Source organism: Rattus norvegicus, chromosome 14 (assembly GCF_021556685.1).
Source record: "Rattus norvegicus strain SHRSP/BbbUtx chromosome 14, alternate assembly SHRSP_T2T, whole genome shotgun sequence".
Classification (NCBI taxonomy): Eukaryota; Metazoa; Chordata; class Mammalia; order Rodentia; family Muridae; genus Rattus; species Rattus norvegicus.
In genome coordinates this window covers 37,818,514-37,835,115 of record NC_141547.1, presented here as the reverse complement: position 1 = coordinate 37,835,115, position 16,602 = coordinate 37,818,514, and the positions used below count along the sequence as shown (strand labels likewise).

The window sequence follows — 16,602 nt, the reverse complement described above, 5'->3', positions numbered from 1 at the left end:
AATCTGTATTCTCAAGACAACCTACAGTTTAGTTTGCCAGATGGTTCTTTAAGCCCTGTTAAATCAAGCACATTTACTCAATGCTTCTTTGAACTCGTGAATCTCTTTTGTAGCACATTAAGAAAAAAAAAACATTTCCCACTTGATTTCACTGTTAGTACATTTTAACATTTTAGTGTTAACCTCTTTATACCTCATAAAATCCTACAAGGCAGAAAATAACTTTGATTTTGTTTTTGAACTTGCATTGCAAGAAAAACAAAAAAATGACTTTAGTGTTTCCTAGCCACATTTGAAAAACCTCAAATTAAATGTACCTTGACTTCCATTTAACATTGAACAGAAAATTGATTTGATTACAGGTAAATTTTGTCCATTTTGGAAGCTATAATTGCCAAGTAGTTTGATGTAATTGCTTTACACGTCAAACACAAGACACAACAGTGTTTAAATATATAAATGTATACAAACTGTCAGGTCACAAAATAAATTATTTAAAAAGTAATTAATGCATTATTTTCAGCTGGGGAATAGCATATCTTTCATGATCCAAGAAAATCATGGCTTTGTTTTAAAGCAACTATATCCTAAACAGGGAAAGACAAAACAAGAAATAAATCAAGCTAATGGTGAATCTAGGCAAAGAATACTTTAATATTAGGCAGTCGTTTTTCATTATAAGTAATAGATATTTAAATAAAATATGTGTCAAAATTATTTAATATTCAAAATACTTTTCACATAAGTATTAAGTCCAATGTTAGTTGTATATAAGAAACATAAAAACATCAAAGTAAAAATATAAGTTTATGATTTAAATGTGCTATATTGGACAATGAATTTCATGTTTAGTTAGGTAAATTAACCTGAATAATTCTTTCTTATTTATTTATGAAAGCCTTAATCATATGACCAAATGATTCAGATTTTAACTGGTAGACTTTCATTTTAAATTCTAACTTCCTGTTATGAAATGCAAGTGATTATATTGGACTAAGCCAGATTTTTATGAATTTTTTTATCTATTGGCAGAACTTATAAGTATAGATATCCAACCCAGTAAACCAGATTGAACAAGGCAAAAGCTGTTGGGAAAAAGATCCTGGAGTAGGAGTCGATTTTGGCAATGCGTATGTGTATTCGCCCTTCTCTCCAGGACCCAGTTCTGCAGTCTTCAAAGCAACAGAAAAAGGTAGCACAGTCTTTGCCCTCCAAGCACTGGTAACCATAATCATCTTCCCCTTGAGGCATAGAAATGTTGTTCATGGGAATCAGAGTAGATCCAGCATGGAGACCTGGGGATACCTGAGTAATTAAGGGAGACCATGAGACAGAAAAATACAAGAAAAGAAAATAGATTTGCTCCTGCCAGGGACTCATCAGGAAACAGATAATCAATTAAAAAACACACCTTGATTCAAAATATTGGTTGTTTTCAATTACAATGTATTTGCAGATTTCAATCAACTTTGTTATAGATAGCTTTTCTTCTATTCAGAAAACTATGTAGGAAAAGGTAACTTTATACAATAGGTTATATTTCCAGGTTAACTAGAAAGTTTATTTACAAAAATATTGTCAACTATGAATCTAAGTAGAAAATGGCAATGAACATGTTTCTATGGTGTTGAACATTCAAACAATTATAATGTTGCTATTGGATGTTATACAATTTACTTATCTTAGCTATAATGAGAATAAATAGCAAGAAAAGATATTCTAATAGGAAAAACGCTTTGGATTCTTCAAAAATAGAAGGGGCTACTGGGACAATTAATGCTGGTTACCTGGAGCTAAGAAATTAGTGGAGATTAAGAAGAGATGAGCATCCTTGAGGTGAAATCTGGGAAGTTTTTTTCTGAGAGCACAAAGAAGCTGTGTTCCAAAGATAGTCAAGGTTGTACCTTATGCTGCAGCTGTCCTTGGTAATATTTAAGAGTCACCCAGGTGGTACTAGGTTTGAAGGAATGAAAGGGTAATGAAGAACAGCTGAGGCTTGGCACCGAGAAAGGTCATGGAAGGCCATTAGTGAAGGTGCAGCCTCAGTTGCAGTTGATGGCCCAGGACTGAAGAGGTCATGCAAAGGAGGCTAAAAGACCTACAGGTGATACAGAAAGAAATCAGCTGGCAGCAGCCTATGCCCCGGGGACCCCTCAGACATCTCACCACTTCCAGGTTGGAGACTTGGCTACATACAACGACACTGAGCCCAGACACTTGAGCCTCGCCAGAAAGAACCGTACCTGGTGCTGCTGACCACCCTGACAGCTGTCAAGTCTTGGCCTTCACCAGCCACATACTAGTCGTTGGGGCTGAGAGCTGGGACCTAGAGGGACACTCAGATCTTCAAAAAGCTCCCTAGAAGGGGTTGGGGATTTAGCTCAGTGGTAGAGTGCTTGCCTAGGAAGCGCAAGGCCCTGGGTTCGGTCCCCAGCTCCGATAAAAAAAAAAGAACCAAAAAAAGAGCCAAAAAGCTCCCTAGACTTAACACATCAGAGATGGTTCGAGAGCTGGTTTAGTAGATCTCCTTGAATGACTACTCTGATATCTTCCCTTATGGGACCCTTCTTAATTTTGCTTCTGTTTCTGATTATAGGTCCCTGTGTGTTAAATAAGCTAGTTACCTTTATTAGAAAAAGATGAGTACTGTTCAGATTTTGATGTTACGTCAACAATATCATGTTTTACAAGGTTAAAAAAAAACAATATTATAAAGATACAAAAATTTAGTTCTAAGATTAGAACTAGCCACGAGAAGAAGTGGGGAATGAAAGATAAAAGTTTTAAAGTTGCCCCCCTAGACACAAAGTTTAGAGCAGAAAAAGAAAACAGGTTAGGCCCCAGAATTGTATGTTCCAAGAAGCCTCTCCTAGGGCTATAGAATGGATAATTACATTGGCCAGCTCAACAGCTTTCTCCCAGAAACTAGCTGACCATAAATCTTAGAGAAAAATTTTGAGAAGCAGGAAACAACTTCTCCTAGGAACTAGCAGACCATGAAGTTAAACAATCTGAGAAGTAAGAGACAGCTTCTCCTAGGAAACAATCTTGGGAGACAGAGAGTTCTTCCTTGTGATTTTTCACTGTTATTCTATGACGACATCCCTGCCCCCTCAGGTTGTGGTTTCTCCCTTTAAATACCTCTTCTCCCAGCCTCTCGGGGTCGAACTCCACTGCCCCTGCGTGGGACACGAGTCTCGACCCCAGTGCACTGGTTGCTATCGATAAACCTCATGTGATTACAACAAGGACGGTCTTGTGTGAGTTCTTGGGGGGTTGCGTCATCCCGAGACTTGAGTGAGGGTCTCCCCACTCTGGGGGTCTTTCAATGACCACGAAAATCAGCTGCAGTGGAGTGCATCAACCTGAGTTTGGAGTGCTACAGAGAGCAGGACTGGAGAAGTGATGCCAGCCTTTTGGAGTAGCCCAGAAGATCATGTGTGGATATCAGATTTTGAAACAAGAAACTGTAACATTGAAGTTGCCCTGGAGTCCAGAAAGCTGCTAATCGGGAGTAGAACCAGTGCAGGAGAAAGAAGTTTGTTGCATTCAACAAAGATGAAAAAGGAGCTGGAGATCTGAAGAACGTTTTAACACTGGACATGGAGATGCAGAGTGTGGAGTTTCCTGTCTTGCTTTGGGGATTACAGTTAAGTGGCTGAATGAATCTCATAATAGACTTTGATCTTTTGACTTTTGACACTATTAAGACTACTATAAACTATTGGGACACTGGGAGTTGGACTAAATGTTTTTTTGCATTATGCTATGTTTAGGTATGACCCCTGTAGATTTGTGTGTTTGAACATGTCTATGGAGGCCAGGGAATGGTATATGAAGGTTTGTATATGCTTGGCCCAGGGAGTGTCACTATTTGGAGGTGTGGCCTGGTTGGAATATGTGTGTTGCTGTTGGAGTAGGCTTTAACCCAGTCCTAACTGTCTGGAAGTGAGTGTTCTGCTAGCTGCCCTCCAGATGTAGAACTCTCAGCTCCTCATGAACCATGCCTTCCTAGATGCTACTATGCTCCTGACTTGAGTTTAATGTACTGAACCTCTGGATGTGTAAGCCAGGCTCAATTAAGTTGTTTTTTATAAGAGTTGCCTTGGTCATGGTGTCTGTTCACAGCAGTAAAACCCTATTGAAGACAGAGAATAAAAGTTGATAACAAGGGAGTTGAAAAAAAAAAAAAAAGGAAAAACGCTTTGAAAAACCAGAAAGGACAAAGACATATATGGTACATGTACAAGTTAGTAATGCATATAGACACATCAAAACTCAGCATTAGGAGCAAGAGATGCATCAAACTAGGCTCATTGAGGAATGTGGCAATCTTCTCTGGGGAAAATTTATTGGTGCCTAAGTAAGTTTTATAAGCTGTTATACAACAATCAATACTGCTTGACCATAATAATAACTCAAGGATTATTTGAGATCCTTATGAAATTAACATTTTATAACAGGTTCTGATTATTATTTTTATTTTATTATATTTCCATGTGTGTTCATGTGCATCTGCACAATAATGAATATATAGGATAAATGTAAAGTCCTTGAGACCTGAGATTGAACTTAGTTTGTTAGTCTTGGTAAAATATGTATTTACATGCAGAGATACCCAACTGATTCTGAATATGAATATTTGTAATGATAAAAATAATATTTGAAAATGCCGTAGCTCAGGAAAGAGTTGAAATATTAGCTAATATAAAGCAAGTAGTTTAGAGTCAGAAAAACTTGGGCTGTATGTGTGAACTTGAAGAAGAAATATGGCTGTTCCTCTGTCTCTGAGATCCCTGTCATGGAAAAGTGACTGTTTCAATGCTACAGACCAACTTAAGTAATAGGGCATGTGGAGCATGCATTTGGTGGCAACTAGGCAACACGTACTACTGCTGTTCCTTCTAAGTTGCTATTGCTTTCTGAAAAGAGCATGTCAAACAGACTATAAAACACATGGCAAAATGCACATACACATTCTGCTAACAAGAAGAGTGGTTATTACAAAAAAAATCAATCCATTAAAATGGCAGGAAGACAACAGCTTTAGTCATCCATTGTCCTCCATAACTTTGGGATGGTGTGATATTACTGAGGCATGGCTTATAAATCTCACTCTAAGCACTGTTTTGTGGCCATCTAAGCAGTAAATCAGAAGTCAAGAATATAAACACCATTATACTGGGCTTAATTCTTTCTCATATAGACGGTTATCAATTTTTTTTTTGCATTAGATTTTGAAAAAAAAATAGCCACCTCACAGGCATGATATATTTTAAGAGAAATAATTAAAAATCAAATGATATATGAGTTTCTTCAAATTTGAACTTTTATTCAAAGCTGTTGTGTTTCTAAAACATAAGAAAATACAGACGAATAAACTGTGAAAAGTTGAGCAGATGCAGACTGCGAAGAAATGGCTCCGAAGACAGAGCGTTTGCCCTGCCTAGTGGGCGTGGTGGTTTCCAGTTACAACAGTGCTTGAGAGACAAGTGACAGTGGATCCCAGGGTAAGCTAGCTACCTCCCCTAGCCTACCTGTGAAACTTGGGTTCAATAGGAGACCTCAACTGAATAAAGTGGAGACTTTTTAGCTTCCTGTCTTCTGTTTTAGAGTATTTGTTTTAGGACACTAGAAATGATCCATGGAAAAGGATTTAATCAAAGGTGAAGGCAGGAGAAGGAAAGGAAAATGGTGGCAGAGAAGAATAATGCTGGAACCAGAAGGGTTGCAGCTGGTGTGAGTGATGGTGAGGGTGGGACAGGAGTGAGGAAACGGCTTAACAAAATGAGCTGTGTGTAAGAAAGCTACATGGAAATCTATGACATTGGCACAAAAGGAAAGTTTATAAGATGATAAGCACCTGTGGGTTGGGACCAAATGGGGGACTAAAGTTTTAAGCCAGAATGAGTGCAGGAATGGGGCCAAAGGGAGAAGAGAAAAAGAAAGGAGAGGACAGGGAGTGGGTTAACAAAAATGTTGGATGGATGAAAACTCTTTTAAAAATCACAAGTTTGTAAGCTATTTAAAAATATAAGGAGAAGTAAAAGATCATAAAATGGAAATATGGACTGTAAGATACCTCCTCATCAGAGAAGCATCTTTTTTTTTGCAGAGACTCAGAAAAGTTCAATGGGCAGAAAATAAGAAATATATACATGATGTGACATCACATCCTACATGCACAGTTCAGAGGTCATGTGGAAAAGAAAGATTATGAAAGATTTTAAAGAGCCAAAGGTAGTGGGTTTCCATGCTGGAACAATTTTACCAGACACGACATGGCTGTTGTAGCAAGAACCTTAGTACATACGACTCATAGCAGAAGACCCTTGTAAGATAAAGCCCGCTAATCATTCCAAGGCTGGATTAAATTGGGGAGGACTTTATGAGGTTTCAGTCCTGTCGGAGGAGGTATTAGCAATTGATGACTGATAAGGGAAGGAGAGTCTATCTTCTTCAGGCATGTGGCCCTGTAGATGGTCCAACAGTACGTACATGCTAGTAGAACTAAATGGACTCAAAGAGTATAAAAAGCAAACACATAAAGGTAAATTTTGGTCAGAAGGCTTAGGATAGATTGGAGACGAGTGAATGGGCATTTACATTATCAAAACATAAGAATACATAAAATTCTCAAAAAAATAAATATCATGTTTTAATAATTCCTTTTACTTAAAGGCTGGATTTTCTGTTTGTATGTTTTTTGTTTGTTTATTGTTTTTATTACTTTTATTTATTCATTTATTTTTACAGTCTATTCATAATACCCCTCCCTGTCCATCCCCCAACAGGTCCTCATCACATTCCTCCTGTCCCTGTCTCCAAGAGGCTGTCCCCACCCCTACTCACACCCCACCCCTGCCAGGCCTCCCCACTCCCTAAAAACAAAACAACCCAATCCAAAAATGGGGTATAGTACTAAACAGAGAATTCACAACCGAGGAATCTTGAATTGCTGAGAAGCACTTAAAGAAATGATCAAAGTCCTTAGTGATCAGAGAAATGCAAATCAAAAAGACCCTGAGATTCCACTTTACTCCAATCAGAATGGCTAAGATTAAAAACTCAGGTGACAGTACATTTTGGCAGATGCGGAGAAAGGGGAACACTCCTGAATTGCTGGTGGAATTGCACACTGGTACAACCCTTCTGGAAAACAAACTGGAGGTTCCTCAGAAAATTGGAAGTAGCTCTACCTGTAGACCCAGCAATACCGCTCTTGGGAATATACCCAAAGTTTGCCCCAACATGCCACAGGAGGACATGCTCCACTATGTTCATAGTAACCTTATCTGTGAAAGCCAAAAACAGGAAACAACTGAGATGTTCCACAAACAAAGAATGGATACACGAAATGTGGTTCATTCTCACAATGGAATACTATTCAGGTGTTAATGACAAAGACATTATGAATTTTACTGGCAAATGGATGGAACCAGAAAATATTATCCCAAGTGAGATAACCCAGTCCCAAAAGTACATGCATGGTACGCGCTCATTAATAAGTGGATATTAATGAAATAAGTACCAAGTACTCAGGATACAATCCACAGAACTCAAGCAGTTTAACAAACTTAAGGGTCCACATGAGGATAATTCAGTTCCTCTTGGGAAGGAGAAGAAAGAAATCATGGGGGAGGGAGAAGGAGAAGGCTGGTTGGAAGAGGAGAGGGGAGGAGAGAAAAGACCTTCTAGAATGTGCCAGGGACCTGGAAGGTGAGATAATCTCAGGACTCAAAGGGAAGGAACTTATGAAATGCTCAACAGTGAGGAGAGGGAAGTTGTTGAGTCTACCTTCAGGAGACAGACAGGGCATCAAGTGGAGAGATGGGGTTGCCATCCCACAACCAATACTCTGACCCAGAATTGTTCCCATCTAAAAGAACTGTAGGGACAAAAATGGAGAGAAGAGACCTCCACTGGTAAGGAGGTCCAGTGACCGGCCCAACTTGCGATCCATCTCAAGGAGAGTCTCCAAGGCCTGACATTGTCACCTATGCTATGGTGTGCTTACAGACAGGAACCTAGCATGGCTGTCCTCTGAGAAACCCAACAAACAGCTGTCTGAGTCAGATGCAGATACTTACATCCAACCAATGAACAGAAGCTGGGAGAACCCTGTGGTTGAATTAGGGAAAGCTAGAAGAAGCTGAGAAGGAGGGCAATGGCATAAGAAGACCAGCAGTCGGGGTTGGGGATTTAGCTCAGTGGTAGAGCGCTTGCCTAGGAAGCGCAAGGCCGTGGTTTCGGTCCCCAGCTCCGAAAAAAAAAGAACCAAAAAAAAAAAAAAGAAAAGAAAAGAAGACCAGCAGTCTTGACTAACCTGGAGCCCTGATGTCTCTCAGAGACAAAGCCAGCAACCAGATAGCATACACTCTCTGGAAAAAGATAAATATCTTAATATCCTAATGACGACGTTTAGAGGAGTAAATAGACGTTTCCGTAATAAGGAATCAAGTAGAGGCTGGAAAAGTTCTCACTGTTTAAGTCCACATATGGCATGAGGCTTTTCAGAGAACCTGGTACAGGGTCTTAGCTCTCACTATGTATGGTTCACAGACACCTCTAACTTTATGTTCAGGAGTCATCTACTGAACCCGATGGTCCCCTGTGCTCATATGCACATATACATACACAGTCACACACACGATTAAAATGATAAAATGAAGCTTTTAGAAAAAGAATCAAATTCACAAGCATAAAAGATAAAAATATTAAATAAAAAGAGGGACCATAAATTTGACATTTATTTTACATTATAAAATATAATAAAATTTACAAGTTAGAAGAAATAAAGTGGCATCAAAATTGGTCATAAATATGAATTTAAATTTTAAGACTTAAATTTAAACAATATACAAAATACTAATACGTGAGTGAATATATTTATTCCTATATATTCATATAAATATATTCACATATATGGAAATAAGACAATAAAAAAGCTTATCTTTCATATAAAATAAGTATTTTTCACTTTTTCTGACATTTTTGCTTTGAAATTTGTTATAAAATATTAGAAACAAGTGAGATTATTCATGAGAATAAAGCCAAAATGGTGATACATTTTAATGTTGAAATCTGTGGCCACAGAGTTAGGCAGAGATAGCCATGTTTCTCATTACACATTATTGCTCTATTTATTTATTTGCTTCAAATACTAATATTAGTATAAATTTAGATTTTTGTCGGATCTTATTCCATGATTAATATAGTTATTTAGTCTGAGGACAGTAGTAACCCAAACATATGCTATATAAGATGACAAAATAGAAAGGTACGAGTGGGACCTGGATGCATGTGAACTCACATTATCTAACTGATGTTGCAGTTGACATTAAGCGATTACCGCCTTATCCCACCATCCACTGACATTTTGTAATTTCTTAAGCTGCTGCCTTTTTGGTAGTTGTTGTATTTTACATATTACCAATACCACAAAATACTGCCTAGGAGCTTTGCCAAACACCATTTCAGAAGAAAAAAAAATCTTTTATGATTTGTGAGATTGAAGATTGACACAAGTGTTTGTTATTTCATTGTATCCTCTGAAAGCTATCTGAGGGTTTATTCATGCAGACATGTGCTGATTGGAAAGGGGATTAGCCTTTTGCACAAAGAAGACTGAACTGGGGGGCTGGTAGTCCCTTCCCCGCATTCTCTTCCTTTGAGATGCCAGTTTTTATTTTCAGTGGTATGGTGTTTCTTGAGCTAATACCATAGTTGTAAGATTTAGGGCCCACCTCTTCAACAAGTTAAGAATACACACTATGTACTTATCCTCAATTTTCATTATTGTATATAGATGCCACTCTCCCATTCTATTTAGAAATGTCTGTAGCATGTCAGAGCTGAAAGAACAAAAACTATAATCTTAACATGACACTAGAAATGCACAAGTTATCCACAAACTACTTGTCTATCTTCAACATGAGTAATTTTGTCCAGAAAGCTCCTGTGTTGTAAGCAGTGGTGTCCAATGGAGCTGCAATATACTCTCTGTCAACTATACTCAGCATAGCAGGAGCATGTCAAATATGGAGTGCAAAAATGCTATGAAGACATTACCTTTTGAATTTTGTTCAGCTCATATCACTTGGAACCCACCTAACCAGTTTCTAACAGCTACTGTATTAGATGTCATATCTCTGGGCATAAACTAGTTTTCTCTCATTCCAGTCTCCAAACCTCAACTCAGTTCATGTGGTTTTTCCTCTGTTTTAATTTTTCTCCAAATTTTTTTCTTCTGAAAACTGCAATTTATTGTCCAGACAACTACTTTGACAGTGCTACAGTATCTCTATAAACTTTCTCTGCCAAATGTTGAATGGAATACATATTTTTAAAGGCCTTACAAGTGAATTCTTTCCACTTGAAATGAAAGGAAATTTTTCTGAGTACCATGTGACCCACATTCACATAGTTGTCTTCTCAACACTATGTGTCTATTAAAATTATACCTCACAGACCACTTTCCATGGTGTCTCAAGCAGTCCATGGATGCTAGGCATAGCCTGTGTAGAACTAAAACCAAAGTTTACTAGGCTCTAACGTTTAAAATATAATAGATGAAATAAAATAGGATTAAAATCATGTCCAAATTTATAAATTGAATAATATAAAAACAAGAAAAGAGATTCAAATCATTAAGCTCCCAAACTTAAAGTGAGCAACATGATCCCATGAGTCTAATGGTGCACGCATCACAGTAGTGTTACAAGCTGCTTATCGAGAAGAGATGTTTTACACTGTCTTTATTTGAGCTTCAGCATAATCTGCTCTGAGCATTCTTGCTGGAATCAGTAATATACTGTCACTGTCAATTTTGGTGACGTGAAAACCTACTTTTAATAAATACTTTGAACAGAGGAAATGTTAAAATGAAAGGCAGCAAGTCAGAGCTGTATGTTCTCAAACGTCCTGTGTGTTAGTCTGTGATCCAACATTAAACAAAGCTGTCCTCATGAAAAATCACCAAAAGTGTGCTTGTATGGTTTCTTTGAGTGTAAATGAAATCATGTAAAGTGCTCAAATCAATTCCTGGAACCCTCAATGAATGTCAGAGATTGGATTCAGGTTGCTATAATTGCCTTTATAAAATGAAATTACTGTCAATCATCAAGTTGTTACATGTATTAGAATCATTAAAATCAATTTTACCATCAATTTATGCAGTCTGTAATTTAGTCACTGTGATTGGGAACGTGAAGGTCTACAAATCTACAGAAACAAGGAAGAATGGAAGAGCTATGACTTTCTGCTACCGCTGGGTTTTAACCTTAAATGTGACCTTACTTTTTAAAAGTAAGTTAATTCCATGTGTCATTCATTGTTGAAAATCCAAACGTATTATGAAATAGAAATCAAAGAGATGTTATTTGATGTTATTAATATTTGCTTTGTTACATTGACACAAGGCCTTATTTTACAGCCCAGAACACATAACAGTCCCCCTCCTATACCTTCCAACTGCTGAAATAGCAGGTGTGAAAAAACACAACCATATTCAAAATGCATCCTAAATAACTTTTGATACTTTTATAAAATAATTTAATATAGAAGAACCTTACAGTAATTGAATAGAAATTGCCAGAACTCATGTCTTTGTTCTGATGTTAGTGGAGGCACCGAGTTTCTCTGCATTTACAACACATATTTTCTGTCAATTGCTTGCTTCTGTGTGTTTAACCCGTTGCACATGTGGAAACTAGGAAACATGAAGAGGACTTTTGATGAGGGAGATGCATGTGTGGAATGGGAATTTGTACAGATATGAAGTGAACACAAAAAAGCAGGGGAAATCTTGGGACAGAAACACGGAAAGCAGGTAGTGAAGTAATCAGGATTCGAGACACGAGAGCCTATGGGAAGGCATGAGAGCATATTGGAAACCTATGATGTTGCAATTAAAGTAAAAATACAATGAGAGAGAATAATAGAACACATTAGATATGAGGTAACAGCGGGGGAATAAAGATTTAAGTGAACATTGAGATATCTTGAAAAGGAATGAGCACCATACCCTCATAGATTTGAATGTTTCTTCTCAGTTGGTGAATTGTTAGGAAGGATTAGATGGTGGCCTTGTAGGAGGAGGTATTTCACTGAGAGTAGGCTTAGGGTTTCAAAAATCTCTCTCTCTCTCTCTCTCTCTCTCTCTCTCTCTCTCTCTCTCTCTCTCTCTCTCTCCTACCTGCCGTTCATGTTGTTACGCTCTCAGCTACTGTTCCAGTGCCATACCTGTCTGGTTTGTGCAGTGATGATCATGGACTAACCATATAAAACCCTAAGAAAGCCCCCAATTAATGCCTTCATTCATAAGAGCTGCTTTTATGTTGTTATCTTTTCACAGCAATGGAAAAGTAACTAAAATAAAAACTGTGGAGATTTGGGGGAAGGGGATGAATTAACTAAAACTACAGATGTAGAAAGAAGCACCATGAAACCCCATTCATTTTTTTCAGTTTCTTTTTTTTTTTTATTAACTTGAGTATTTCTTATATACATTTCGAGTGTTATTCCCTTTCCCGGTTTCCGGGCAAAAATCCCCCTCCCCCTCCCCCCTCCCCGTCCTTATGGGTATTCCCCTCCCAACCCTCCCCCCATTGCCGCCCTCCCCCCAACAGTCTAGTTCACTGGGGGTTCAGTCTTAGCAGGACCCAGGGCTTCCCCTTCCACTGGTGCTCTTACTAAAATATCATTCTGAGTGAGCTAACCCAATCACAGAAAGACATACATGGTATGCATTCATTGATAAGTGGCTATTAGCCCAAATGCTTGAATTACCCTAGATGCCTAGAACAAATGAAACTCAAGACAGATGATCAAAATGTGAATGTTTCACGCCTTCTTTAAAAGGGGAACAAGAATACCCTTGGCAGGGAAGAGAGAGGCAAAGATTAAAACAGAGACTGAAGGAACACCCATTCAGAGCCTGCCCCACATGTGGCCCATACATATACAGCCACCCAATTAGACAAGATGGATGAAGCAAAGAAGTGCAGACCGACAGGAGCCGGATGTAGATCGCTCCTGAGAGACACAGCCAGAATACAGCAAATACAGAGGCGAGTGCCAGCAGCAAACCACTGAATTGAGAATAGAACCCCCGTTGAAGGAACCCCATTCATTTCTAAGCTAATTTAAGATACAATCTTTTAAAAGGAAAATTGAACGGAAATACTGAATGTTAGTGAATAGTACTAACTACTAACAGAGGTGGTTATTAAATGAAAACCTTAGTTAAAGGATTAAGTTGCCTCTCTAAGGTCAGGAAGGCCTAAATAAAAACTTAAACAATAAAGTCTTTTGCCATCTTCCATGTTTGTTCACATAATTAGATTCTATTGCTGGAGAAACCACATACTTGGTTGAGTTTCCAGAGAAATCAATCCTGAGCTGACCAGAAACTCTACCTGCTGCCTGCGTTCATAGAACTACAAGGTGTCATCTAGGCTGCTGGGGAAGAAAGGACATCAACAGAGTTATCTAATTCTGGTCCCTGAATACCATGATGCTGACCTGCTAGACAAGATCTGTCCACTGGTACAATAATGAAATTCTATTTCTGGGTTAACCAGCTGTTTTCCACAAGATTTGAAGCCTGCTTCACAGGAGGAGTACTGAAAACATGATCAAAACTCATGGCTGTGGAAGTCTTGGACCTCAGAGGGTAACTTACTGATGTTATTCTTCTAAACGGCCATGTTTTCTAACACAAGAACTTACGTTTATATTCATTTTTACCTCGGTGGATAGTAGTTACGCTTTAAAGTGTTGGAAATTACTGCAAATGCCTCATAATAGAACATCTACATCAATGCCATCACTCCTACAAAACTTCATGGGACATTGTAAGAAACAGAGAAAAGGATTGTAAGAAGGGTGTGGTGAAATGCTGTATTCTGGACATGGCTTTTCCACGCAAGAATTAAAAGCATCTGTGATTGCATAACGGGATCCAGTTAAGATCCTAGCTTGAAGCAGATTATGGTTTCTACAACCACTACTCAGATGAGGAACTACTAAGTGTTTGTAGTTGCTCTAAGAGAAAGGGTCATTTTTCTTTAGAACTATGATCATCGGAAGGTTGTCCAGGACCTACAGGATGATCTCATACACATATGCATGTGATCGGGACTGAAAAGACTAAACATGTAAAATATATAGTTCTAAAACAACATGAAGTTAGGATAAAAATGTACTGCTACAGTCCTAGGGAGAGGAGATTGAGTAAGGGTAGTGAAACATAGTATTATCAAGACTGGATGCTGTATAGTGTGTGTGTGTGTGTGTGTGTGTGTGTGTGTGTGTGTGTGTGTGTGTGTCATTTTGCAAGGAATAACCAATAGAGAAAGCTATAACCAAGAATTTATGGCTGGGCAGTTATGGGTAATCTAGTTTTACCTTAATTTTATTTACTTTTTATCATAGTTCTCAAACATCTCAAACTGTTTATATAAGAAAGAAAACCCATCGATGTTCAGAAAAGCATCTCCAACTAAAATGAGGTGCTGTTAAGGCATCCACACTGGGGAAAGAGAAGTACTTTTTACTCAGATATAGCTAACAGCTGTCTAACCACTCTTAGCACCAGCTTGAAAGGAGGGAATGCATGATGGTGCTATCAGCATAGCCTCCTACCAGTGGTTGAAATGGTCGTAAGTTTGAGAACCAACAATGTTACTGCCAGTTTCCTAATCTAATATGATTTCTAACCTTTTTCAAAATACCATCATATACACGGATAAGTGTAGCTGTCACTGCTCATCAAAGGATCTTCATTTCCAAGAGATGGAGACAAATCCATAGCTGAACAACTACTGGCTCTGCAGAGCATTAGAGACTGCCAGGTAGTCAATATCAAATGATACATCTTCAGTACAATTCCTAACACTGAGGGGAAGTGAAAGTCACGGAAAATGGAGTGGAAAACTCTCATAAGCAGTGACTGAGGATGCCTGTTCACAGGCCTTATCTCCTAGACACAACAAGTAAGCACACCTATGGATTCTCAGCAGCCTACTTGTCTGAACAAGACCATCATAACACCAGCTGCAGGTAGGAGAAATTCTACAAGGTCTCACTCCTGGATGAATTGCTACAGGGGGGTTAGTTTGTTGCTGAGAAAGGGAGAACTGGTTGTCCCTGGGAACTGACATCCACATGATTTGTCCAATCCCAAGTGGGCAACCCTCGACAATGCACATATGAGCAACGGAAAATGGACGCAGAGTGCTGCATGCACATCTGCACACATATTACATACAAATTATTGGTACATGTAACAAGAAGAGTTGAAGGAGAACTTGTGAATTAGGAAGGGAGGAAAAGGCAGGAGAAAAAAAAAAGGAGAGTGATATCTATACAATGTTCCCTCCTGTGTGAAGTTATCATCATATCAATATTAAAAACTAAAAATAAAACATACCGAAGTTTTGCTTTTCAGCTTCCTGTCTCTGGTGGTTTTTCCTTTATTGTTACTAGTAAAATAATGCAAGGTTCCATACTCCATGAGTGCTGCAAACACAAAAATGAAACACACAGAGACAAAGAGATCCATTGCTGTCACGTAAGAAACCTTAGGTAAAGATTTTCTAGCGATTGTACTGAGGGTTGTCATAGTCAAAACCGTAGTGATACCTGTGAAGAAAGGGGGAAAATAGATGATTAAAAGTAATTTAACAGAACATTTGTATTCTTTTGTCTAATTTGACAATATTGTCAGCTGAAATAAACAATAGAGACAAAAGGATATGATTGCCAGAAAGAATTACTAGTAACCATGGCTACATTACATTCACTGTGTTCTTTGTGTAGGAAATTTTAATGATTTAAATTACTATGGATTGCAGGTTGGCTCCTAATATTCAGTCTTCCCTTCTTCTGTCATTAAAAAAAGAACCATTTTTCATTGTGAGATGGCTTTCTGCAAAACATTTTCATTGTCTACCTTCTCTGCTGCAGATTGTGACCACAGAATAAGATCTAAGCTCAAAATTAAGTCTAGAAGAAGACGCTTCCCTGCTGGAAATGCTCTCCTTTTTGTCTGTCTTCTTAGGTTTACTGTGATGTAAAATTGAGAAGCCAGTGTAGTCCCCTCAAACTATAAGAAGACTCTGGAAATTCCCCCACAACATAGCTGTAAACATAATGTCCCTGAATCCTTCTTGCCACATTATATATACCACAATGAACCACAACATCTGGACTTGTACAATAAAAAAAAAGTACTTTTCAACTCACTTGAAGCAACAGTTACTGCACGACTATTGTTTTGTTTGGCTTTACCCAGTGAAAATAACCTAAACTAGTATACTACCAAAATATATTTTAACATGGTAATTTTGACTTGGTATTTAAAATTCCATATGTAAGGATCCATCCAGAATTACATCAATTTTATATTTCAAAGACACAATGAATTTTTATTTCCAAGAATTCAGTATGTGTAATTGTAATACATGTCAGAGCCTAGCCCATTGGTCCATCTCTAATTTACCTCTCTTTTTCACACATTAGTCTTCCCCCTTCTGTCAGTCTTTGGACACATAAATGAGAAGAGCCTCAATATTCTTTGTGCCTAAAGCACAGTCGTTC

General features: G+C 38.1%; 1 protein-coding gene across 1 annotated transcript in view; it reads right to left on the bottom strand.

The window, feature by feature from the left end:
* Positions 1-795: 795 nt before the first annotated feature.
* Positions 796-16,602, bottom strand: part of Gabrg1 (gamma-aminobutyric acid type A receptor subunit gamma 1) — a 75,231-nt gene continuing 59,424 nt past the window's right edge. Inside the window, 2 exon segments of the mRNA NM_080586.2 lie at positions 796-1,305; positions 15,434-15,645. Coding sequence (NP_542153.1) covers positions 1,036-1,305; positions 15,434-15,645 — 482 coding nt within the window. The 3' untranslated portion in view covers positions 796-1,035.